The sequence below is a fragment of the Lactuca virosa genome, chromosome 5 (assembly GCF_052849685.1).
Source record: "Lactuca virosa cultivar CGN04683 chromosome 5, Lactuca_virosa_CGN04683_v6, whole genome shotgun sequence".
Taxonomy (NCBI): Eukaryota; Viridiplantae; Streptophyta; class Magnoliopsida; order Asterales; family Asteraceae; genus Lactuca; species Lactuca virosa.
Window position 1 is genome coordinate 53298278 of NC_136430.1, and position 24076 is coordinate 53322353.

Genomic DNA, 24076 nt, shown 5'->3' on the forward strand with positions numbered 1-24076 from the left:
TTTTTGGCAACCAACTATCCCAAACTTTGATTTTTTACTCTTTAATGTAGCATACTTCCGTTTTTCTATCCACGACTAAAAGAACATAACCAATGAACTTGTGCCTTTTTCGGTTTTTCCTAGCAAAAGGATGAGTTTTCACTCATATTTTTTTTACAATAATATATTAAACTAGATTTTTGAGAAAAATTAAGCTTGGGAGAACCATTTGAGAGCAGTTCTTTCATATAATATTATGTCCAATAATATGTTATTGTATTGTTTTCCAATGGTTTGCTAAATTAAGCTAAAAAATTCTTGAAAACTAGTTTAATGTCTAATTTAATTGTGGTGAAGAATTTGGATGAGAAGTCATATGTTTGCTAGGTAAATGATACAGTTTTAACAGGTTACAAGTTGAGGCTAGCCTACTTGGCTAATAAGGTGTCTAACAAGAGTCACTAATAAGGAAGTCTTGGGTTCCATACATTGTTGGATATGAAAATGGTGAAATACAGACGGAAAAAAGGTTGTATTTTCCTAAATAAGCAAAATTTATGTATAAGTTTGAAATATGTGTTCAAGTTTGTAAACTTCATTAAATATATATGTTATAACATGAAATTCACTCAACTATACTTAAAGTTGTCTTACATACATTGTTGGATATGAAAATGGTGAAATACAGACGGAAAATACAAAAAAATAAATAATAATAATAATAATAATAATAACAAAAAACAACATAGAAAAACAAAAAATCTAATTAGATTATTAAAGAATTATAATAACTCTTGAGTAAAAAACTAAAAATAAAGAAAATTTAATGATTTATATAACTTCAATTGATTATACTAAAAATATTTTAAATTTTAAAGAGTTATAAGCAAAATTTATGTATAAGTTTGAAATATGTGTGCAAGTTTGTAAACTTCATTAAATATATATGTTATAACATGAAATTCACTCAACTATACTTAAAATTGTCTTACATACATTGTTGGATATGAAAATGGTGAAATAGAGACGGAAAATACAAAATAAATAAATAAATAATAATAAAAACAAAAAACAATATAGAAAAACAAAAAATTTAATTAGATTATTAAAGAATTATAATAACTCTAGAATAAAAATAAAGAAAACTTAATGATTATATCACTTCAATTGATTATACTAAAAATATTTTTAACTTTTAAAAATGATAATATTATAAAAAATATATAATTATCTTTTAGGAGAAAAAGACAAATGTAAGCAAAAATACTAAGCTTTTCTTCAAGATTTAGCAAAAAATTAAGGATTTCCCAACTAGGTAAAAGTTTTTGTAGGTCTTTCTTAAGAAATAGTTATCAAATATGTGAAATTGCCAAAATCAACTTCGTTTTGAAGATCATAAGTTTAACTACTGTGAAAAATGCAAAAATAAAAACAATAACTTTGTAGGCCAAGATAGACTTGCACAAAAAAAAAAAAAAAACGGTTCACAAGTTCAACCACCCAAAAAACCGGTAAACCAGTTCACTATGAATTGATCTAATTCAGGAACCAAACTGTCGGTTTGCACCGTTCGAGATTGTAGTCCTTGTAAACGATTTAGAATCGGTTTAGTAACGTATCAACCAATTTGGAACCGCCGGTTTAGATAGGTTCGGGTTTTTTTTATGACAAAACCGGTTTAAAGTTAAATCAATTCATTATTAATTGATCCAATTCAAGAACCGAACCGTCAGTTTGCTCATGTTCGAGATTATAGTCCTTGTAACCGGTTTAGTAACGTATGAACCGGTTTGGAACCGATTTAGATAGGTTTGATTTTATTTATGACGGAACCTGTTTGAAACCGAACCGGTGTTGATTTATTTGAGCTGAACCGAACCGGTTCGGTTTGAAAAAAAAAAGTTTGTGCACCTCTAGGTCAAGAATTGTGAAATTGTCGTTCATGATTTTTTTTGTCAAAAAGACATTTTTTTTAAAGATTTTTGTGATAGTCATCTTTGAAGATTATTTTCACAGCATATAATGTCTTATATTGTCAGAATAAAGTATTAAATTGATAAAAATAAAAATACATGGTATCAAATTAAATGAAAAAAATACAAGATCACTTAGGGTCCATTAACACAATTATCTAATTTTGCAGTCCATTAACCTATTTTTCATCGGACACCTTCGAAAATGGCTAATACGGATAACTTTTTAATTTTTGGCTAAATTTTGAAAAATAATTTTTAATTTTTGGTTATATTCGTCTTTTTCTGATTTCGATTAAAAAAAAAGTAAAAATTAATGAATTATGTATCAATTTAACTAAAACAAACCATCCAAATTTATAAATAATTAAATATTAGTAATTAATTAAAATGTCAAAGCTGTTGATCTATCGGCCTGTTTATATTAATTTGTGGTGAAAACACGTGAGAAACCAGCCAACAACAATAGCATCGTTCGTATCTCAACTCGAAGAACACCATTGTTGGGGTTGAGTTCCTCTCATTCACTCTCACCCTGCCGTTACTTGATTAACCCGACAAGGTCCGCTTTCTATCTCTTTCTGGATTCAACTATACGATCTTTGTGTTTTGATGATTCTTCACCATAAATTTATAAGTATTAATAACCCTATTCCTCGTAATTAGCACCCTGCCTTACCCGTCAATTCAATTTTCCGATTGTAATTCACTTTCATGATTTGAAGTAACGAATTGTTTCACGATCAATTAATTCTCAAAGTTTTAAGTCAAATCAAATCAAATCGTTATGGTCAGTAGATTAAGGGTCATTTGATCTGGATCCTCTGATTTTTTTCTAGTTTCAGCTTGTGATTTTAGTTTTTCTCGATCAATTTGATGATACTGATTTAGAACTTCTGTGGTGTAAGAAGGTCAAGGCGGGAAAGCTGTAAAGTAGATGCAATCTCTTCTCTGGTGAGAAGAAAGGAGTCGTTAGTTGATTGCTTTTACCATCTGGCGATATTAACTGAAAGATGCGGTGCTGTTAGTTTATTATTCACATGTCTTTGATAAGTCTCTGCCTATAATAGGATGATGAATGGAGAGGGAGAGGGAGAGGGGGGTAGTGAAACTCTTCCTGAAGGCGTGTGCTTGAATGATGATAAACTTGATGGCAAGGGGTTAACCTGTAAAGTTTCAAACCAGCAACTATTGGATAGAAATAACGATGTATCACCAGTTTCATCACGTTACTCATCATGTGGAGAATCAGAGTTTGATAGATACTGTAGTGCTAACTCTGCAATGGGTACACCTAGTTTGTGTGGCTCTGTTGGTACATTTCAGGACTTCACTGATTCTGATTTCGGATCTGTCAGAAGTCCCAGAGTTGGGGATGTAGGTAGTCTGGAGAGTTTCAGTTTGGGTGGGAAGTTTGAAAGAAAATTTGAGAGTAAGAGTTCTTTAGCTTTTGGCAAATTAGGCAATTATGGTCAGAGAAGCGATTCACATGATGTAATTACAGGTTCAAAGGAGAGAAACAATGGAAATTTGGAACAAAGGTTGATGACAATGGAAAATGAAATGCATTTATATGATGAAATGGATGATCTGCCAGATGAAGGAGGTGTCCATATGTGGAAAGACAACATTAGCTCCAAAAGAATGCCAAGTACTTCCACTGATAAATCTTTAAGTGCAGAAACAATGGAGAAACACATGGAAAATGTAGGGGTGGAAGAAGGTTCTGAGTCTTTTATGGGTGTTGATCAGGTCAACAATGTATTTGAAGGTGGAAAACACTTGGATGAATGTTCTGAAGGGGAAATCTCGTCTCATTTAGAACACTCAGAATCTGAAGGTTCTATGTATGGCTATGGTTCAGATAATGAGGAACAAGCTGGTGGGTTGCCTCCTAGAGGTTATGTCCATTATTCACCGGAGAAGAAAAGTAATAGTGATGATGCATTGTTTATGACATCATCAATAGCATATGGTGCAGATGATTGGAATGATTTCACTCAAGAAACCATGGAAACCCCTCAAGATTTATTTGTCATAGATGAAATTCAAGGACACAACCAAAATGGAATTCAAAGTGAAGGACACACCTCAAAATCCACTTATAGACAGAAACAAGAATATGTGAAAGACCTTCATGTGGACAATGAGATTGATGTTTCCTGTGACTCACCAACATATTCCATGACTCATTCTATGAGCCATATTGATCTCTTGAAGCATGAGGAAGATACAGTAGCCATTGGTAAACAAGCAGAAGACATCAATCAATTCAAGATGGAAGAGGTTACTCGAGTGGAGAAGGTTCCTTTGATGGATGTGTCGCCTAGGAAGCCTGAAGTTACAAAATCAAGTGAAACAACACACAATCGTACATTTGGTGATGTTTCCTTGGGTTTGACACAAGATGTTGAAGATCATGTAGCTGAAATCCCCAAAGACCATAAGCCTTATTCACTGCCATCATTGCCAACTATTAATGTGGAGAAAAGACAAAATGTTACTCCAGCTCCTTTAGATGTTCCTGAAGATCTTGAAATGGCAAGTAAGGTTAGTTATGATCTTCATTCTGTATTAACCAGTCTTCATTTTTTTTTTCTTTCTTTGTGTTGTGATATTTGGCCCTTTTTACCAACACAAAACCACACTTTGCAGGCAGAAAGCTATGAGCTGAATGAATTCTATGATGAAGTTGTCTACGAAATGGAAGAGATCCTACTCGATTCTGGCGAGTCTCCCGCAGCCAGATTCAACCGTGGTCGGAATCATCATTCCCATTCCAATGTTTCTCTCCCTTCAAGAGACGGTAGCTCAACCGCTTCAACTTCAACTCTCAACAGCTCTCCCTCTTTTCTCCAAAATCCTTACAAAATCGATGGAATCCAAGTAATCGGCGCAAGTCAAAAAAAGGGTGACGTGTCACTCGGTGAAAGATTAGTCGGAGTGAAGGAATACACAGTCTACAAATTACGCGTATATAGCGGGCCCCACCAATGGGAAGTCGAACGAAGATACCGTGATTTTTTCACTCTTTATCGCCGATTAAAAACATCATTTTCCAACAAAGGATGGGAACTCCCTTCTCCTTGGTCAACGGTTGACCGGGAATCAAGAAAATACTTCGGGAACGTCTCGCCAGGTGTCGTGTCAGAAAGAAGCGTTCTCATTCAAGAATGCTTACAGTCTATTTTGAACTCCAAGTTTTCATCAAGTCTTCCTGCTTCCATAATATGGTTTCTTTCCCCACCAAATAACAGTCCAATTTCACCTGTTTCTCATTCACAAAATTTGGGGCAATCGATATCACTTATTGTTGAAATCAGGCCTCATAAATCGATGAGACAGATGTTAGAAGCACAACATTATACATGTGCAGGATGCCATAAACACTTTGATGATGGAAAAACTAGATTATGGGAATTTGTACAGACACTTGGGTGGGGGAAGCCTCGTGTTTGTGAATATAGTGGGCAGGTGTTTTGTTCGAATTGTCATTTAAATGAAACTGCTATTTTGCCTGCGAGAGTTTTGCATTGGTGGGATTTTACAGCGTATCCGGTGTCCCAGCTGGCTAAATCATATCTTGATTCTACACATGACAAGGTAATTTGGCATTTTAACTTATGCTGTTCTTATTTTTATATATTTCTCTTTCTTTTTATTTCCCATTAGGTCTTGTATGAGTAAAGTAGTTAATGCTTTTTTTGTGTCTTGATACATTAGTTAAGCCATGTATTTTGGCTTAACCTAACCCATTAAGTAAAAAAGGAAACATTAACAGACCCTGATTCTTGTTGATGTATGAATATCATTTATTTTTTCAGCCAATGCTTTGTGTGAGTGCTGTGAATCCGTTTTTGTTCTCAAAAGTTCCACCTCTACAACATGTTATAAATGTGAGAAAAAGAATCGGGCGAATGTTGCCATATGTTCGTTGCCCATTTCGTAGGTCAATATACAAAGGAGTTGGATCCAGGAGATATATTCTTGAAAGCAGCGACTTTTTTGCTCTCAAAGACCTTGTTGATCTTTCCAAAGGGATATTTTCAGGTTGGTTAGCTGCCTACTGTTTTTGCCATATATATATATATATATATATATATATATATATATATATATATTTTTTTTTTTTTTTTTGATGGTTGTAAATTGTGTTTGCAGCATTACCGGTGATGGTGGAAACTATATCCAAGAAAATAGTGGATCATATTACGGATGAGTGTTTGATATGTTATGATGTGGGTGTCCCTTGTGGTGCTCGACAAGCATGTGATGATCCATCTTCTCTCATTTTCCCTTTTCAGGTAAACCTTCTATCAAAATCTTTTTCTAATACGGCTGCCTATTTATTAATCACCATGTGACCATCTTTTCAACAATCTGTTATGTGATGCTTGACAAATGGGGTTTTGCATTTACAGGAAGGTGAGGTTGAGAGGTGTAAATCTTGCGAATTGGTTTATCACAAGGCTTGCTTCAAGAAAACGGATACTTGCCCATGTGGTGTACATCTTGGAACAAGGTCCATAAGGAGCACAAATGACGTTCCTGCCCCTCCAAACAACTTGGTGCAACAAGATACGGAATCAAAGTCTTCAATAGGATTCTTGTCAGGGCTGTTATCCAAGGCCAGTTCTTCAAAATTTTGGGGCCATAACGACAATGATACTGTAATACCTATGGGTTCGTTACCCAGCTCTTCCCGCTGATTGATTTCTTTGTGAAATTTTGTTTACTTCTTTCTTTTTACCAAATATTTTGATTCACCGATTCAACTTATTATTTGGGAAACTCTTGTTATACTTATACCCCTTATTTTTTATTGTAAGGATTGGCTTGTAAATGGTTGGAAATGAGTGAAAAGTCTTTTTTGCTCCTTGTTAGATTCATATTTGGGTTTGGAAAAGTGTTAAAAGGTCTCATTTCTGGTAAAATGGATATGTTTCTAGGATGGATTTGTACGGGCTAAATTTGTTTTGATCCATTCACATTCTTGTGAATTTTATATGTAATTACATATTACATATTGCATATGGTATGATTGACTTTGCAATTAAAATAGTAATCTAAATTATATTAAAGAAAGATTTCAAGACGTCACATGCTTCAGTGATTTTGAATAATATGATCAAAATCCGAAAATCGTGTGTTAAACATTTGCTTTGGCATTTTGCAAAATAAATAAATAATAATAAAAATGTAAATTTGTAATATGAGAGGTCGCTACGACATAAGAAAATTTTAAAAATTTGTGAAATATTGATGTCATGTCACGACATGTGTTTATTTTGTGATAGATGTTAACATCATTTTGTTAACCTTTTATTTTATCATTTTTACTGATTTATTTATGTTTTTTTTTTCATTTGCAAATAGAACATAACAAACACATCATTGTTAGGTAAACGCATAACTTAAATCATATTTGTTTACATATAATATTATTGCCATGAGTTTTTTTCCCCCAAAATTTGCATAATAATTTGTTCCAATGCAATTTGTATGCAACATAACTTAAGTTTAAATTGACCTAGAGAGAATAGATACGTTTTTTCTGAAAAATATATCTTAAAGAAAGGTACAAAAATTCCTTCAAATGTGTCACCTACAAGTATCCACAAAAGCTCTGTATGCTAATGTTTCAAGTATTGTCACAACAAACATCAATTTTAATGTTTTTGCCTGTGATTCATGATTACAAGAATACACAATTTCCGAATTTCAAACTTCCAAAACTTTAAAATCTGAAAATCTATACAAGTAGCTCTAGAGTTGAGTTCTTGAAACAAAATTCTTATATCCAACATTTGCCAGATATTTACTACCTTCTACAAGGATATAAGAAGAGTAGAATATGATATTAAGATGTTTACTACCTCAAATACTATCAGTAGCATCACCAAACGTTGAAAGAGCAAAAGGGGCAACAGCCACATTGAATGTCTTTGATTCTACTTTATCAATATGCTTCATTTCAAAGTCCCCTTCCTGCCATGTCATCAGATTCAGATATTGTACATAAATGCAAGAAATAGCAACGTAGTTCTATTCATTTTTATTATTATTATTATAGCATCTGAATTCCATTTCTTCTTATTATAACATTCTATTTTCAAAATCTATCCACTTATAGCAAATCTCATCCAAATACAAAACAAATGGATACTCACCATTCTCCCACTAGGAGTAGTTAAAGGACATGCTGATGAATATTCAAAACTATTATTAGGAAGAATAACCGGCTGTTCACCGATAACTCCAATACCCCTATAATCAAAGTAAGAATAAATCAGAAATATAATAACTTGGTTAATGAGTTATAGTATATGACAGTGTATAAGGATCAATACCAAACATCCTCAGATTTCTCATTAGCATTGGTAATTATCCAGTGCCTTTTGAGAAGTTGAACAGGACGATTCGAATTATTAGTAATTCTTATTCTGTAAGCAAAAAAGTATTGGCCTCTCAAAGGTTGGCTGCGCCCTTCAATGTACACACTCCTAACTTGAACCCTAATCCCCTGAAATAATTGATCATTTTTTTTTTGTCACACTCCCATGAGCTACACTTTAAATATAATGATACAGAAGCTTTCAGCATTCTAAAGCAATGATTCTAAAGAAAGTAAACGAGTACCAAAGTTGTAGCATCACTTGAACATTTCAATAGATAGTGAGGAGCAATTTCTTTGATCTGATCACGATATCTTGCTGCATCCTAAAAGAGCATAATAGGAGAAATTGTAGTTAAAGCACTTTCAACAGCTTTCCTTTGTAAACTGTAATCGTATATACCCAAACTTATGTCCAAGTGGAAAAGCTTAAATTTGTATGATGATACTTTGTTTTTGTGAGTAAAGCAACCAGTAAATCAGAAAAAATAATAATAATAAAATAGTACCTCAAATTTCTCGTTTGCAATGGCTTCTCTCATCAAACCTCGTAGACGTAGAACTGGTTCCTCCTCTTCGAATGATTTCAAAGAATCACGAAGCCTAGCAGCCTCTTCGAAATTCTACAGATGTATTACATTTATATCAACATTTTCAGTTATTATTAGTGTAAACAACCCCAATTGTCGAATTGATTAAGCAAAAATACATTTTCCATCACTCCTCAACCAAATCAAGTATGGAAAGCATTAATCGGACTGAGAATTTCATACACGCAAAATCAATTGTAGAAATAAACAAAAACCTAACCTCAGACTTGGCGGCAAGTTCCATTTGCTGTTTCATCAAAGCATAGGTTTGACTCCGTGCGAAAAACGAACTCTTATTCTGCTGACTCTGACTCTCTGCTCCACCAGCCTCAGCTCCGGCACCAGCACCACCATCTCTCTCCGAAGCATGCGCAATAATTCTACAACTCCTCCTCCCTTGATCTCCAAAACTCAACCTAACCGGAGATTCTCCGGCACCAAAACTAACCTGACCTGGCGTCGTATGCCTCGATTTGACATCATTAAAATCGACAAACAACTTTAAGCTCATCGAATGCATATTTTCTACTGAAATTAGTGCAATCCCTTCCTTGATTCGATTGTTTTTCTGGAAAATAAAAAGATTTTTTGTGAGGACGAATAGGGATCCGCAAAGATCGGAGAAACGGGAGAGAAGAAGAATATATGGCGAGGACGGGTTGGAATATATGATATTTGTTATTGATTGATGAATGGATAATGGATTTTCGGTCCAAATCACACACAAATTCTCGTATCCGTTTGCTCTCAATATTTATATTTATATACTTTTACAAATATGTTTTTTAAATTATATTTTATAAAAACAACAATTGAGCATAGTAGAATTAATATATTTGACGTATTTTTCATTGTTTTAGTTGGCTGAATTTGTATATTTCTTCTATACATTCTATAATTTTTGCTAACTCCTATTTAATTTGTTTAAGAAATTAAACAAATATCCTACGAACTTTCTAGGGTTGATCTTTTTAATCCTTAAACTATTTACGTGACTTTATGAGGAAATGAACTCGTTTGCAACTTATCAATTTAGTCAATTAGACTTGTTTTAACCAGTTTGTTTGTCACATCCATAGTATTTGACACATCAGACATGACATGACAACCACGTAATTGTGACCATTTAACCGAACGACGTCGTATTATGTATGAATCGTAGGGCCCAAATCAACGCTATCCATAACCGCCTTCGTATATAAACACAATCTAGTGCCCTAAAATGGCAAAATTCCAAAGTTTCTTACATTTTCTATGTATTTTAGTTCATACCCTAATTGATAAGAACATGTCGTCACTCCCATCCCCCCTACCAGATGGTCCTTCAGCGGTCGTCGTCATTTGGAAGAGAACGGGTCTAATGGAGTCAGGGAAGAAGACATGGTCATCAACCTCCTCCAAACACAGTTGGAGGTGTCATTGATCAGGGAGGATGTTTATACTGACTTGCGCGAGCTACACAGTTGATCTCATGTAACACTCGTTCCAAGTAGGAATTTAATTTTCTAATGTCAAACATTATTCTATGTGGCCACGACGTAGGGAGTCTCACCACGACGTGTCAATGTTGTTTGGGTCGCGGGCTTTTAATGGACCACCACGGCGTGGCAATAGGTGTCACGACGTAGTAGTCGTTGTTGGTGAAAACCCTAATTTTTAGGGTTTGAGCCATATTTAAGCATCATTAACTCCCAAGACTTTTTCCCTCATCAACCTCCATTGCCTTCTTCGTCCCTTTCAAACCCTAATCTCCATTTGTGGTGTTTTGAGCTCATTTTTGGTGTTTGGTGTCCATTGTAGAATGAAGGAAGCCATTGGAAAGCAAGGAAGGAACTCCAAGCTTTGTAGATCTGAGTTGTACACTTCTTGAGCAACCCCCAGGAGGTATAAAGTTCTGAACTTGATGATTATCTCTCTAGATCTTACTAGTGTTAGAAGTTATGTGTAACACTCCAAAAATCATAAAAATTTAAAATTTTCAAAAACAACCATTAACCATCATTGTTTACCAAAAGAACCATTGTTTCAAAAGTAAAGTCATATCACAGTGTCCCAAAAATCAATATCATGGAATTAGGAAGATGTGCACGATCAGACATTCGTTTTCCCACGATCCTCAGAAGTACCTGAAACAATAAACTAAAATTGTAAGCCAAGGCTTAGTGAGTTCCCCCAAAGTACCATCACACAACATAACAAACAGAGCATGAAAAATGAGCCTTTAGCCTGACTGGACCGCCTCGCAGGGCCTACAAACTATCTGGACTGCTCTATGGGCCTTTGGCTTGACTGGACCGTCTCGCAGGGCCTACAGCCTATTTGTACCGCCTTGGGTGTCTTGGCCTTCAGCACAAAGCATGACCGCCTCAACCCAACCACAATATGTCGACATATGTAACAAACCAACATAAACACAGAACCAACAAATGCAAATAACTATACAGATCTACTAATCGATCATATACTATCATAACAATATCCTATAACCAGGATACATAATCTAATAGGCCGAAATTGGTGCCTTTGACCCTACGAGTACAGTGAGGAAAACTCACCTCTTAGTCCGAACAAAAACTGAATAAATCCCTGCTCCGAAAATCGGCTCTACCCAACACCTATTATTCAAAATATTGCCCAACTTAAAATTAATATCAAATTACCTGAATTACCCTTTGGTCAAAATTGGTCAAACTCAACAAACCAGCCGAGTACGCGAGGCATACTCATATGTACGCGGGGCATTCTCAATCGCAAACCAAAATACGGGGATTTGACCGCGTACACGCGACTACCATCTGATGCTTGAGAAGAATCTGATCAAGTGCATTATTTGATCTTGCAGCATCCGTGTGTGATTGTGCTGTGCTACACACATTATTTGATATTGTAGCATGTTGACCTGATTGCTTGTCTCACGATGAATCAATCAAATCTTCTTATAACCATTTATTTGATCTGAACTGTATATTATGCTTGATCTAATTTCGTTTACATGATTTGGTATTTATAGCTGAGAATTCAATTGGGTCAATGATCTGCAAGCGATGTGACAAAGACTATGCTGAAGAATGAGGGAGTCGGTGCCTTCTATAATGTTTGTCCTCTTCTGTGTCTCTATTGATCTGATAATTTCAAATGATCTAATGCTTAGATTTGTAGGGATGCAAATTTGACCTGCGGATTTGGGTACCCGTGGATGTGAACAGATTGTTTTGAACATGTTCTTTCTGATTGTTTAGACAAGCTACATGCAACAAATTGTTTTAAACAAGTTCTTTCTGATGGATTACTTAGACAAGCTACATACACAACAACCAGACTTGGTACATTCAGGTACACCATTAATGGTTCATTAACCAAAAAAACACAGATTTATTGTTTTTGGTTGTTTATGTGACTCTTTAATTACTTGATAGGATTCTGACAAACAAGGAACTTGAAGCCAACGATGGAAAGCCACTACCTTTATATCAAAAATCTCTTTGCGGACTGACAGCTGGTGCAATCGGAGCCTGTGTAGGAAGCCCTGCTGAGCTGGCACTCATCCGTATGCAAGCTGATGCCAGCCCAACGTAGTAACTACACAAACGTATTCCATGCCCTCTACAAAATCACAGCAGATGAAGGAGTTTTAGCTATCTGGAAAGGTGTTGGTCCCACTGTGGTTAGGGCAATGGCATTGAACATGGGCATGCTTGCTTCCTATGATCAAAGTGTTGAGTTCTTCAAAGACAATCTTGGTTTTATGAAGCAACTACAATTGTAGGTAAGATCAAATCACAAAACCATAAAACCATAAAACTGTAATAAAACTACTAAAACAGAACTGGATGATTTTTTAATTTTGGGAATGATTTCAGGGGCAAGTTCTATATCAGGGTTCTTTGCTGCTGCATGTAGTTTACCCTTTGACTTTGTGAAAATACAAATACAGAAGATGCAACCTGATGCTACAAGGAAATACCCGTATACAGGATCTCTAGATTGTGCCATGAAAACACTCAAAGCTAGAGGACCTTTTAGATTCTACACAAGGTTTCCAGTATACAAAATGGGCTTCTATGGAGGTGGGTCTAGGAACCGGAGTTCCATGGGTCATGTACACAAGATGATGCCCCCGATCCATTTGTAAGTGACCCGACCTGATTGTATTTATAATTTTTATATTTTTGCAATTTTATTGGTTGATTTAATTTATATAAAATGTAGGTTCACTGAGTTTGGAGGTGCAGTTCATTATAGACCAGCTAAAGATTTGGCATGTTCAGTTGCTAAATTTATTCAAAGTGGTGGATCTTTTATTAATTACTATATGGTAAATAATAGTGTTTTTCTTGTAATATTATTTCTTAATTCTTCATTACTTGATAATATCACATTGAAATTAATTCTTTTGTTGTATTTTGATTTTGCAGTATCATGGAGGAACAAATTTTGGACGAACTGCAGGTGGCCCATTTATTGCAACAAGTTATGACTATGATGCCCTTCTTGATGAATTTGGTATGTTATAAAGCTATTTTACATTTCATAATTCATATTAGCATGCATGTGGAAATTATCTTACTAATATAAATTTGAATATTAAGTTGGCGGGGTTTCTATTCGAGTTAAGTATGGTTTATTTAACATACTTTAAAGCGTTATTCAGTCAAAGGGTTTTGACTTTGGATCATAAGATTCTTTCTTCTATTCTTTCTAGAAGGGCATTTTAGATATTTCACAAAACAATTACTATAAGTAGAATTTTTTTTGATGTAATACACAAATTTTCTTTTCATATTCCACCATTTCCATATTATAAACCACAAAAACAACAGTTTCAGACACCTCTGCTATTGGAGACATTGGCTAAGTGCAGGAAATAACAATGTACTTTGCTATTTCTTGCAAAATAAGTTGTTATTTCATGCATTTAGGCCTTTTTTGGTTAAAATGCAAGAAATAGTAGCATACTTAATTTATTTGAGTTGAAAAAAACAGAATTTACTTTTTGTTAACAAGATAACTCATTTTATATCTCCAAGTGCAAGAAACTTGTAGAAAAAGAGTCGACACTGGATGAGTTGATGCATCTTTAAGTGGTGAAGTTGCAAGGCTTAAAGCTGCCATGGAGATTGTCAAACGAGAACTTACTCATGGGTTCCTTTTAATGTTGTACATGTTTTGTTTTTCTATAATAAATATTATGTAATATTAGCAATGTGTTACATTTACTTACTATGGGAATAATTATTTGTATTTGACATATTAGTGCAATGAATTATCTTTCTTGTTTATGGTATTTTATTTTGTATTATGAGACTTTTAATGAGTATCGTAAAGACGCGTCGTAAATGTATATCGTAAATGGTTGCTGAAGTTTATGACACGCAAATGCGTGTCATCTTCATTTATGACAGGGGCTTTAATGATACGCAATGCGTGTCTTAAACGTGCGTCGTAAGGTTACGACACACAAATGCGTCTCGTCTTCCTTTATGAGAGGGCTTCCTTGATACGCATTGTGCGTCGTAAATGTGCGTCGTAAATGTGCGTCGTAAATGCGTGTCGTAAATGCGCGTCGTCTATAGACGACGCGCAAAAGCGTGTCGTCTCTCGTTATGACAGGGCCTTCTTTGGCACGCATTTGCACGTCGTCTGAGCGTTTTACAACATGCATTACGCGTCGTAACAGACTGTTTTTCTAGTAGTGTAAACTAGTTTATTGTAGATTACGTTTGATAAACCATAAAAGTAGCTTGTTTTAGTTTATAAAGTAACTTATAAACTAGCTTATTGATAATCTAGTTTGAGATAATTTATTGATAATATAGTTTGAGATAGTTTATTGATAAACTACTTTATAAGCTAGTTTGTCAAACATGACCTAAGAGCATATTGGTCATTTCAAGTGAAGCCACAACCAAAAATGAAAGATAAACAAATCACGTGAATGTTCGAGTAAGAAAAAGATATGAACTAAACACATAGATTGACCTAAACAGTATGGGGGATTTGCATAATTTTTTTAATATTTTTTGAATGGTAAATCTAATCTATTCCTAAATTACTCATAAATCCACATATATCACAGACGAGACTTGAACCTTCTACCTCAAAAAGGGATGACAATACCTGATGTCGCTGAGTTAGAAGCATTTTGATAATTTTCTCAAAATATTATATGTAACAATATAAAAGGCTGGTGAATAATATACATGGCAATATATTACGAGGGGCGTAATCTACAAATTTTCTATTTGGTAGGAATTATTTTTGTAATTTTAAACACATAGACCGTTTATGTAAAAAAAGCTGCACAAGGACATTTTCAGTAAGTTACGCGGACAAATTTTATAATTTATTTTATACACAGGGTCAAACTTGCCAACATACAAAAATCTTAAATATATAGACTATTTTTATAAAAAAAGAAACTTCACATGAAACTTTATATAAATTATAAAATTATAGGGACTAAATCTATCAAAATCTAAAACTTTTGTGGTAAAACTCCAAAATTTAAAACCTTTGTGACCAAACACCAAAACCAAAAAACGTTACTGTTCCTAATATAATAGGAAAAGATAAATATCAAATTTTAGTTTTCGTTATTACATAAATATTATAATATCTAAATCTGAATTTAAACACTTCATTGAAGCACAGAGAAATTCATTTTTATAAAATTATAGTCTTAGGCATTGCTCAACAACCGATTGGTTGTGTCCAAGTTATAACAAATCTGATATCCCAAGAAAATCCCCAATAAAAAAACACATAAAAAGACAAAAGAAAAAAAAATAGCCCAACAAAAATTCGGCTTCAAAACCCCCTCCCACCCTCCCCTCAACAAATCTCCCTCCACTACATCGGCGGAGCCTCCAATACTCCCTCACCAACCCCCGCTCACACATCTGAGATCTGGCAAAATGCAGAGCAGTTCGTTCACTCTCTCCAATTCGATTTCAAATCTCAAGTCTCGTAATCACCGATTGAGTACTGGTTATGCTCCGTTGCCCTTGAAATCATCGATTACTTTTGGCTCCATCAATGGTTCATCCACTCGTAGATTGCCTTCAATTCGCTGTTCCTCTTCACCTAGGAAGCTAGGTGATTGGATTTCAACTCCCTCGCCGGTTCCGGAGCGTGAATCTGATGGTTTCGAGGTTAAAGCTGCGTCGGTTCCTGAAAGTGCCGACGGCGCTGAGGCGGCGGCTGCGAGGAAGTCGAAGTTGGCTGAAACAATTGTGCTAGGATCATTGTTTGGGCTTTGGTACCTTTTCAATATCTACTTTAATATCTATAACAAGCAGGTTTGTAATTCGTTCCGTTTTTCACCGTCTTTCTATTTAAAGTCTCTTGTATTCTATACGTCATGTTCCTTAAGAGATTGTGGCTTGGATTACACATGGTGTACCAAACGGCAGGTTTCTGATTCAATCGATGCATATAATATTCCTGCATGTTTTTAGATACATGTGAAATGCTTTATAAATTGTCGATTTATAGGCCGGAGTTTTCTATATGTGTGATAGAATAATACATACGTTTGTTTTCTTAATCGCGTTCTTTTACAGTTGTAGTAACTAAGTAGAATCTGTTCATGCAAGGTTTAATTATTTTGAAAGATCCATCACAGGAAAACTTAGCTCAATTCGGTAATTTTTGGTGATTTAAACTTGTTGTGTAATATTAGAACTTCTCCTATCTAGCATTGTTCATATGCATTTTAATTATTTCTTAGCATATCCTTGACTTTGAATTTACTGATTACAATTTTATTGATGAACTTAGAGCAGGCCAGCACGGTAGGATATAGGTGCATTTTTTTTATTCCAATTGTAGCAGTAGGATATGACCAAATGAAGCAATACCATACATGAAAGAAAAAGATGCATTGAGATTTGATTTCTTTTCAATCTTTAATCGGCTTGTGTACTTGAAAAGTAATAACATTTTTCGATGCAGGTTTTGAAAGTCTTCCCCAATCCTATAACTGTCACCACAGTTCAGTTTGCTGTTGGAAGTGTCATTGTATTTTTGATGTGGACATTAAATCTTCACAAACGACCAAAAATCAGTGGTGCACAGGTACATCATCATCATCAATTCATCATCATTATGAAGGAACATATTTGTCTCTTAACATCATCTTTTCTGATACTTATTATTACTTGCTAACTTTCAGCTTCTAGCAATCCTGCCACTGGCTATGGTACACACCTTAGGCAATCTTTTCACAAACATGAGTCTTGGAAAAGTTGCTGTTTCATTTACTCACACAATCAAAGCCATGGAGCCATTTTTCTCAGTTGTGTTGTCTGCTATGTTTCTAGGAGAGGTATGCTTCTATCAATTATCAAACATCTTTTGTATTCCAATCTTCTAATCTCTACACATTAAATGCTGTATTCTTTATTATCTATCCTACACCACAGATGCCAACACCATGGGTGGTTACTTCCCTTTTACCTATTGCTGGTGGAGTTGCTCTTGCCTCAATGACTGAGGCCTCATTCAATTGGTGAGAACAGAATATATATTTTTGATATTTTTCTTTCATCTTCCTAAAATATATTTATATATATATTTTATTTCATGCATTATTTCTATAATCTGATCATTGCGTTTGGTAAACAGGGCTGGATTTTGGAGTGCAATGGCATCCAATTTGTCAAATCAATCGCGTAATGTCCTCAGCAAGAAATTTATGGTTAAGAAAGAGGTACTTTCTGCAAACACTTTTATTTTGTTCATTATTTGACTTGTTGATTGTATTTGTATGTGTATTCACTTGTTTATCTTTTCACAGGAATCATTGGACAATATTACCCTCTTCTCAGTTATAACAGTCATGTCACTTTTCTTGTTGGCTCCTGTTACTTTCTTCACTGAAGGAGTTAGGGTTACTCCCGCGTATCTGCAGGCTGCTGTGAGTATTTATTTATTAAAAGTAGACATTGTTTTTTAATTTGTTATTTCTGGCTTATATTTATAAGCTTATTTCCCTTTGATCTTTTTAGGGGTTGAACGTGAAACAAGTGTACATTAGGTCTCTTCTTGCTGCAATCTGCTTCCATGCATATCAGCAGGTAACTAACTAGTATTCCTTTTAGTATAAAAAGGAATCCATTTTGTTAATTTAAGAAACTTAAAAAGACAATTTTACCCTTGATGCAGGTTTCCTATATGATTTTACAAAGGGTATCTCCAGTGACACACTCTGTTGGCAACTGTGTGAAACGTGTGGTGGTGATTGTGACATCTGTTCTTTTCTTCCGAACACCTGTCTCACCTATCAACTCCATTGGTAAACTAACTTTCGTGTTAAATTACGATAAAGCCCCTTTTGTATTTTTCCGATTTATACTCAAAATGCACAATTGTCATTAATTTTAATTTAACTTTCAGGGACCGGAGTTGCTCTTGCTGGAGTCTTCCTATACTCGCAGGTGAAGCGCTTAAAGCCCAAAACCAAAACTGCTTGAACTTAAATCCGAATAAAAAAAAAAAAAAGAAATGAGATTTTTGGGTAATAGCTTATGTGTATTTTAGATGACATTGTGTTTCGGGACATAAATCCTATCTTCTTTTAAACCCTGAGTGCATGTTTTCTTACATTATTGGTTTAGTACTATTTTCAAAGCACAATGTACAACCTTTTATTGCATTGAAATTTGAAAATCCCCCCCATCATTATTCATTCATTAGTTATTATATTTATAACTATATATGTATTAAAGATTCACCTGCGAAATCATCTCCATCAAATCAATTTCCTTCTTCACATCACCTTGCAAATACGAATCCACCTCCTCACCACCATTGTTACAGTTGGAAGGTAAATCATCAAGCAATGAGTCGATATCATTATCCCATTCAAGCAACTTCTCATCCATGGCGAATTCCGGGACCTCGTTGTAATCAAAATCATCCCCGAGATTACTATGATTTGAATTCATTCTTCCCCTTGGTAAATTCAAGCTCTTTATGTAGTTTTGCAAAATAGGGCTTGGCCTTGGCCATTTTGATCGACATTTTCGCTTCGTGTATTGCCTTCTCTTTGTTGCGTTCCAATGGTTTTTAGTTGAGTTTTCAGTTCTTCCTGGAAGTTTCTTTGCTATTTCTGACCATTTGTTTCCCACCTCTGCGTGTGCTGCAATCAATATTCGATCTTCTTCCTCTGTCCAAAAATCCTTCTACGAATATATCATTTTCAGATTTGTCACTGTTAATAACCTAATTTGAATGAATTCAAACATCGTTTTTTTTAACTAAGTTAATAAACATTTTTAGAGAAAAAAAAATTGATATAAGAAAAGCAATTCCAAACACCCCTTATAATGATTTACATGTGCAAAGCTTAACTTGACAACATGATATTAGGCAATTTACATGTGAATGACTATCATGATATCAATTGTTTTGATCCAAAGATTGTCATGTGTTTCTACATCCTTCAAGTCTTTTAGGGTCTATTTGTTGTGGAAAACTGTATTCAGTTTGGAAAAGTGTTATGGAAAAAAAGTTATTTTTTTTTTTTGGAAAATTAAAAAAATAATATTAAACTCAGCCACATATATTTAACAAACCTTGATGTCAGGTCGAAGATGATTGTGCCATCGCTCCCTGCATTGTTTTCCAATCCTTCCTTTCAACTTCTGAGCGATATATGACCATTTTCTCACCCCATATTTCTCCACCATTTCCTTTAAAATCCTGCATATTTCCTCAACCAACCATGCATATATTAGCATTCACTATGTTTTCTCCATTAATAATTCATTATAGGGCACAAATATGTGTCTGAATATTAACATTGACTGATCTAGATAAATATTCCAATCGGGATTCAATGTTCAAATGAAATTAGCTTAAACTCAAGCTTTTATAATTGCACATATTTTTAGGTATACATCAATAAACTTAATATGTCAAATGAAATTAGTTAAAACCCCAAGTTTGACAAATTAAGTTTATTTCCTCATATTTTCATATTTTTTTTTTTTTTTTTTTTTTTTTTTGCAATAGTTCAAGAATCGATGAAATATATTTACATATTTTACAACATGCATTTTGAGATAATATTAGTGGGGTTCATTCACCTCAGGATCATGGTAGTTTTATGAATTAACTGTGAAAAATAGTTAACATTATATCTTTTTTAAAGGGAAACGGAAAATAACACACAAAAATATGAAAATTTAAACTTCTAACTCTTAATGTAAAATTCATTCGACAATAGCAAGGATTCTGTTTATATTCAAACTTTAGGTAATCTTTGGAGTACATTACCTGTCTTCTTCTCTAGTCCATTGTCCTTTGGATGAATTTGTCGTATTTTTCCCTTTATACGTCTTTCTGTTACCTTTCTCGATTCCATTGTCAGCAGTGACACATGATCCTTCATCTGACACAAAGAATCTCATGGGTTTCGGATCTTGAATCGGGCATTCCAAACGGTTCGAAAAATCCCAACCCGTGAAGCTTTTGTCACAATTATTTAAATTCATCACCATTTCAACATCATTTACATGTTCAAGAGGTTTAAACTGATACAGTTCAAGATCATTTGAACCTAACCCATATGACAATGGCCCAAACGGGTCATAACCCTCAACATGGGTTGCATAATCCGGATGAAAAGATGAACCCGCTAGACAAAGATTGTCGAGTTGGTGTAAATCTTGAAAGACTCCTTTTGTGTCCACATAAAAATCAACTTCATTTTGGGAAATAAGATCCATGGGAGAGATTAGAGCATTGAGGAACTTATGAACACAAAGGTTAGAGAGAGTGATGGTCCATCTTGTCTCTTTATGTTAAACTCCAATTTGTTTACTTTTGTTGGTATTTAATAGGTAAGGAATTAATTAAGAGCAAACATTAAATGATGTTTGTGTTGATCCAATGGCTAGGATTAGCTTATGACCAAAATTAAATTGGTCAAATTACACAATAAACCTTTTCTTTATAACCATATTCGAGATATTAAACTTTTGTCTCGTCTATTGACCCAAAATTTACTGTCCACTATTAAGTGTATTAATTAAGTCTAAGACCGAATGAAATGTAATTATTTTAACAACCTCATAATCATGTACTATTTAGCAAGTGACTTAAAAAAAAAAAAAAAGAATGACCGAGGCTTTACAACTTTAGAACAAAAAATTTCAATTACATTATTTTGTAGTTTAAAAAAACTTAAACAAATTATTTTGCAATTGTAATTCATAACGGTATATTTCTCTAGATATTATTAAACTTATTAATCATATTTTTATACCCTCTTTAGTTATATAAAATATAAGTTGCCCTGTCGTTTATTAATCCCATTTTTTTATCATGCATGTTTGTTAATTTCAAGAAAATCAGACATAAGTGATATTTGATAAAATTATGAAAATATAAACATATGATTAAGAAATATTCAGATTCGCGTATATAATAAAAAAATATAAAAACAAAATTATGTTTTCCTGTATTTTTTCCAAAATGGAGCATTCTTCCTATTTATGGACAATAAAATCCTGAATTTATATCAACACTTAAATGCCATTAGGATGTTTGTATTTTCATGAACACCATTGTACTTTGTTAGTTGACTCATGAACATGTCAATTATTTAAATTGACAAACATACCCTTTAGTCCATAAAAATGATAGAGAAAGCTTATAATAGTAGCCAATTAAAAAATAGCGAATTGATTGTCTTTAATTAACAAGAATTGAATGAGGTGAGAGTTACATTCGGCAGTTTATTTGAATTAATTATGGACATCAAATTTTCTTTATTACATCCGTAGTTTTTTTTTTGGAACTGTCCAATGAGATATATTAATAGAAGGAAAAAAAAGCAGCCACAGTCAGTGGCATACAAAAGTTCAGTTCAAACACAAAAGCAAAATAAAACAGGTAAACTAAAGCAAAAGGAAGAATATTCAAAAAAACAAAGGGCATTGAGACCATGATGCCCAATTCAGCCTGTCAATTTTTTCCCTGTTTTTCACCCAGAGATAAACCACTGATTTAATGATATCAGTGACTTTATCCGGTGGTAGCCGGTTTTTCTTGAAGACCTTTTCGTTCCTTGATTTCCAAATACTCCATAATGTTCCATAATAAATAGCTAAGATTATCTTTCTCCTCTTTTTGCACACCCCCCATTGAGAGATGGAATCCACTACATCCTTTACCGTGTGGAGTGGTACCAATTGTGTATTACACCATCTTGATACCCCTTCCAAGACACTCCTAGCATAAGTGCAATCCACCAGGACATGATCAGAACCTTCTTCAGATTCGTTGCACATCCGTAGTTAATCTTATTTTAATTCTCAATTCTTTCCACATAAAACATAATGAAAAAAACATGAAGAAACCTGACCCTGCTTTCCAAAACTAGACTCTGATTTTAAAAGATAAAAATACATTCATATCCTTTCAAACCTTAAATATTACTTGTATGTCCTTACAAATTTTAAAACTACATGTATATCCTTTTGAAACTATAAAATTTACATATATATATCCAAACACATATTTTAATTAGGATTAAACCAATTTAATATTGAATAACTTATTTATAACTGAAAATACCATGTGATATTACTAAACTAGCCTTCTGAAATTAAAGATTAAGATTAAAGATGAAACCTAATTAAATACTAAAAATCTTCCTGTGCGTCGTTTCTTCGTAATCTACAAATATTTCTTACAGTACCCGGTATGGGCCTCAACGAGAAGAGACGAGGCTGAGGTGGCAAGGCGCAACACCGTAACGGGGGGAACACCGCCCCTCCCAACTCGTTGCATCTCGTCGAGCAAATCTCGTGGCCATCGCAACGACTTGAAACGGGAAAAAAATGACTGTTGTTGGCTTATGACCGTTTGCAACCGTCAATATTCAAACAATTTTTTTTTTACCTTTTTACCTTCAAAAAGTTGGTGTTGAATCTTGTTGCTCATTTCCCCACTTGGTGTTATAACACCATTTGCCTATGCGGCATGTGAGGTGGCACAACCTGGTGTTGCACCTTGTTGCCCACACCTATGGTCGTTGACCTTACGTACCAATCGTTTATGTAGAAAAATAAACGATAGCAGAAAGAAAGTAATATTTAATGCAAAGGAGCTAAACGATGGGTAATAGGAGGGAAGTAATGGAAACCACATCCATTTGATCATTTGATGTGAGGCAAACTCGTTGGCTATTCCATTACATAGTTTTTCTCTATTATCTACATTTTATTTTTTTCCCCACACTTAAAAAGAACAAATAGAAAATACAGATTTTGGAGCCTTTAATCCCAAAAGTCTACATCTTTGGTATGGCAAGGTTAAAGACGATTGATAATCTTCATACCTTGCAACGAGGAAGAATTCAGGCGCAAGAACTTTTTAATTAGATTTAATCCTAATTTTATATTTAGAAGGATATTTTAGTACAATCATATATGGAATTTTGATATTTAGATAAAAAAATTATTAAATTAATTTAAACCTAATTAAATTATGAGTTTGGATGTAAATGTGAATTTTATAGTTTGCGAAGGATATATAAGTAATTTTAAAGTTTGTAAGGATATATAAGTAATATTTAAAGTTTGTAAGAATATAAATGAAATTCTGTCATAAAAAAACTTTCATTTATTAGAGAGGATTAATTCTCTTTTTTAATCTATTTTCTTAATTTTGACACTTGTCGTGATTAGAAAAATTAGTTGGAACAAAGATAAGAGAATATTTGATTTTTCTTTTTTTAATCAATTATTTAATCACCATATTTCCATTTTGGTATCAAATATCCTCCTATCTTTGTTCCAACTAATTTTTTCTAATCATGACAAGTCTCAAAATTAAGAAAAAAGATTAAAAAAGAGAATTATTAATCCTCTCTAATAAATGAAAGTTTTTTTTGCCACATGTCTTCTTCTCCTTTATTTTGCCACATGGGTTTTTTTTTTTTTTTTTCATTTTCTTATTTTACACTTGCCATTTTTTGAGGTTTTTCATTCTTACATTAAATTTCCATAATTTACGGTTATATATATGGAAGGTTATCATTCTATTCATGTAAGGTTATCATTTTATTAATTTGAAAATAAATTCACATAAATGTTACAAACTCATTGGTTTACTTTCTATATCAATTA

The 24076-nt window shown here is 33.8% G+C and overlaps 4 protein-coding genes and 1 pseudogene across 5 annotated transcripts; 3 read left to right on the forward strand and 2 right to left on the reverse strand.

Moving 5' to 3' along the window:
• Positions 1-2386: 2386 nt before the first annotated feature.
• Positions 2387-6841, forward strand: LOC145114831 (Phox (PX) domain-containing protein). 2 transcript variants are annotated; one of them, XM_079050921.1, is made up of 6 exons: positions 2387-2514; positions 2864-4502; positions 4608-5555; positions 5777-6002; positions 6114-6256; positions 6374-6841. In XM_079050921.1, the coding sequence occupies exons 2-6, from the start codon at positions 3024-3026 to the stop codon at positions 6659-6661; spliced, it is 3084 nt and encodes a 1027-aa protein (XP_078907047.1). In that variant the 5' UTR covers positions 2387-2514; positions 2864-3023; the 3' UTR covers positions 6662-6841. The 2 variants fall into 2 exon arrangements, with proteins under 2 accessions (XP_078907047.1, XP_078907048.1); XM_079050922.1 differs by having other exon boundaries at positions 2393-2514; positions 2861-4502.
• Positions 6842-7600: 759 nt separating this feature from the next.
• On the reverse strand, positions 7601-9645 carry LOC145111066 (uncharacterized). The gene is made up of 6 exons (XM_079047370.1): positions 9157-9645; positions 8856-8969; positions 8592-8672; positions 8303-8475; positions 8123-8219; positions 7601-7940 (listed from the first exon to the last, which is right to left on the reverse strand). The coding sequence occupies exons 1-6, from the start codon at positions 9454-9456 to the stop codon at positions 7830-7832; spliced, it is 876 nt and encodes a 291-aa protein (XP_078903496.1). The 5' UTR covers positions 9457-9645; the 3' UTR covers positions 7601-7829.
• A 1673-nt stretch (positions 9646-11318) lies between these two features.
• Positions 11319-14017, forward strand: LOC145111257 (mitochondrial dicarboxylate/tricarboxylate transporter DTC-like; annotated as a pseudogene).
• A 1733-nt stretch (positions 14018-15750) lies between these two features.
• On the forward strand, positions 15751-18628 carry LOC145115200 (phosphoenolpyruvate/phosphate translocator 1, chloroplastic-like). The gene is made up of 9 exons (XM_079051434.1): positions 15751-16234; positions 16890-17012; positions 17110-17262; positions 17360-17445; positions 17562-17646; positions 17734-17853; positions 17945-18013; positions 18102-18231; positions 18333-18628. The coding sequence occupies exons 1-9, from the start codon at positions 15851-15853 to the stop codon at positions 18407-18409; spliced, it is 1227 nt and encodes a 408-aa protein (XP_078907560.1). The 5' UTR covers positions 15751-15850; the 3' UTR covers positions 18410-18628.
• Positions 18629-18658: 30 nt separating this feature from the next.
• LOC145115201 (transcription factor MYB98-like) lies at positions 18659-20324 on the reverse strand. The gene is made up of 3 exons (XM_079051435.1): positions 20217-20324; positions 19514-19640; positions 18659-19120 (listed from the first exon to the last, which is right to left on the reverse strand). The coding sequence occupies exons 2-3, from the start codon at positions 19625-19627 to the stop codon at positions 18659-18661; spliced, it is 576 nt and encodes a 191-aa protein (XP_078907561.1). The 5' UTR covers positions 19628-19640; positions 20217-20324.
• Positions 20325-24076: the final 3752 nt, after the last annotated feature.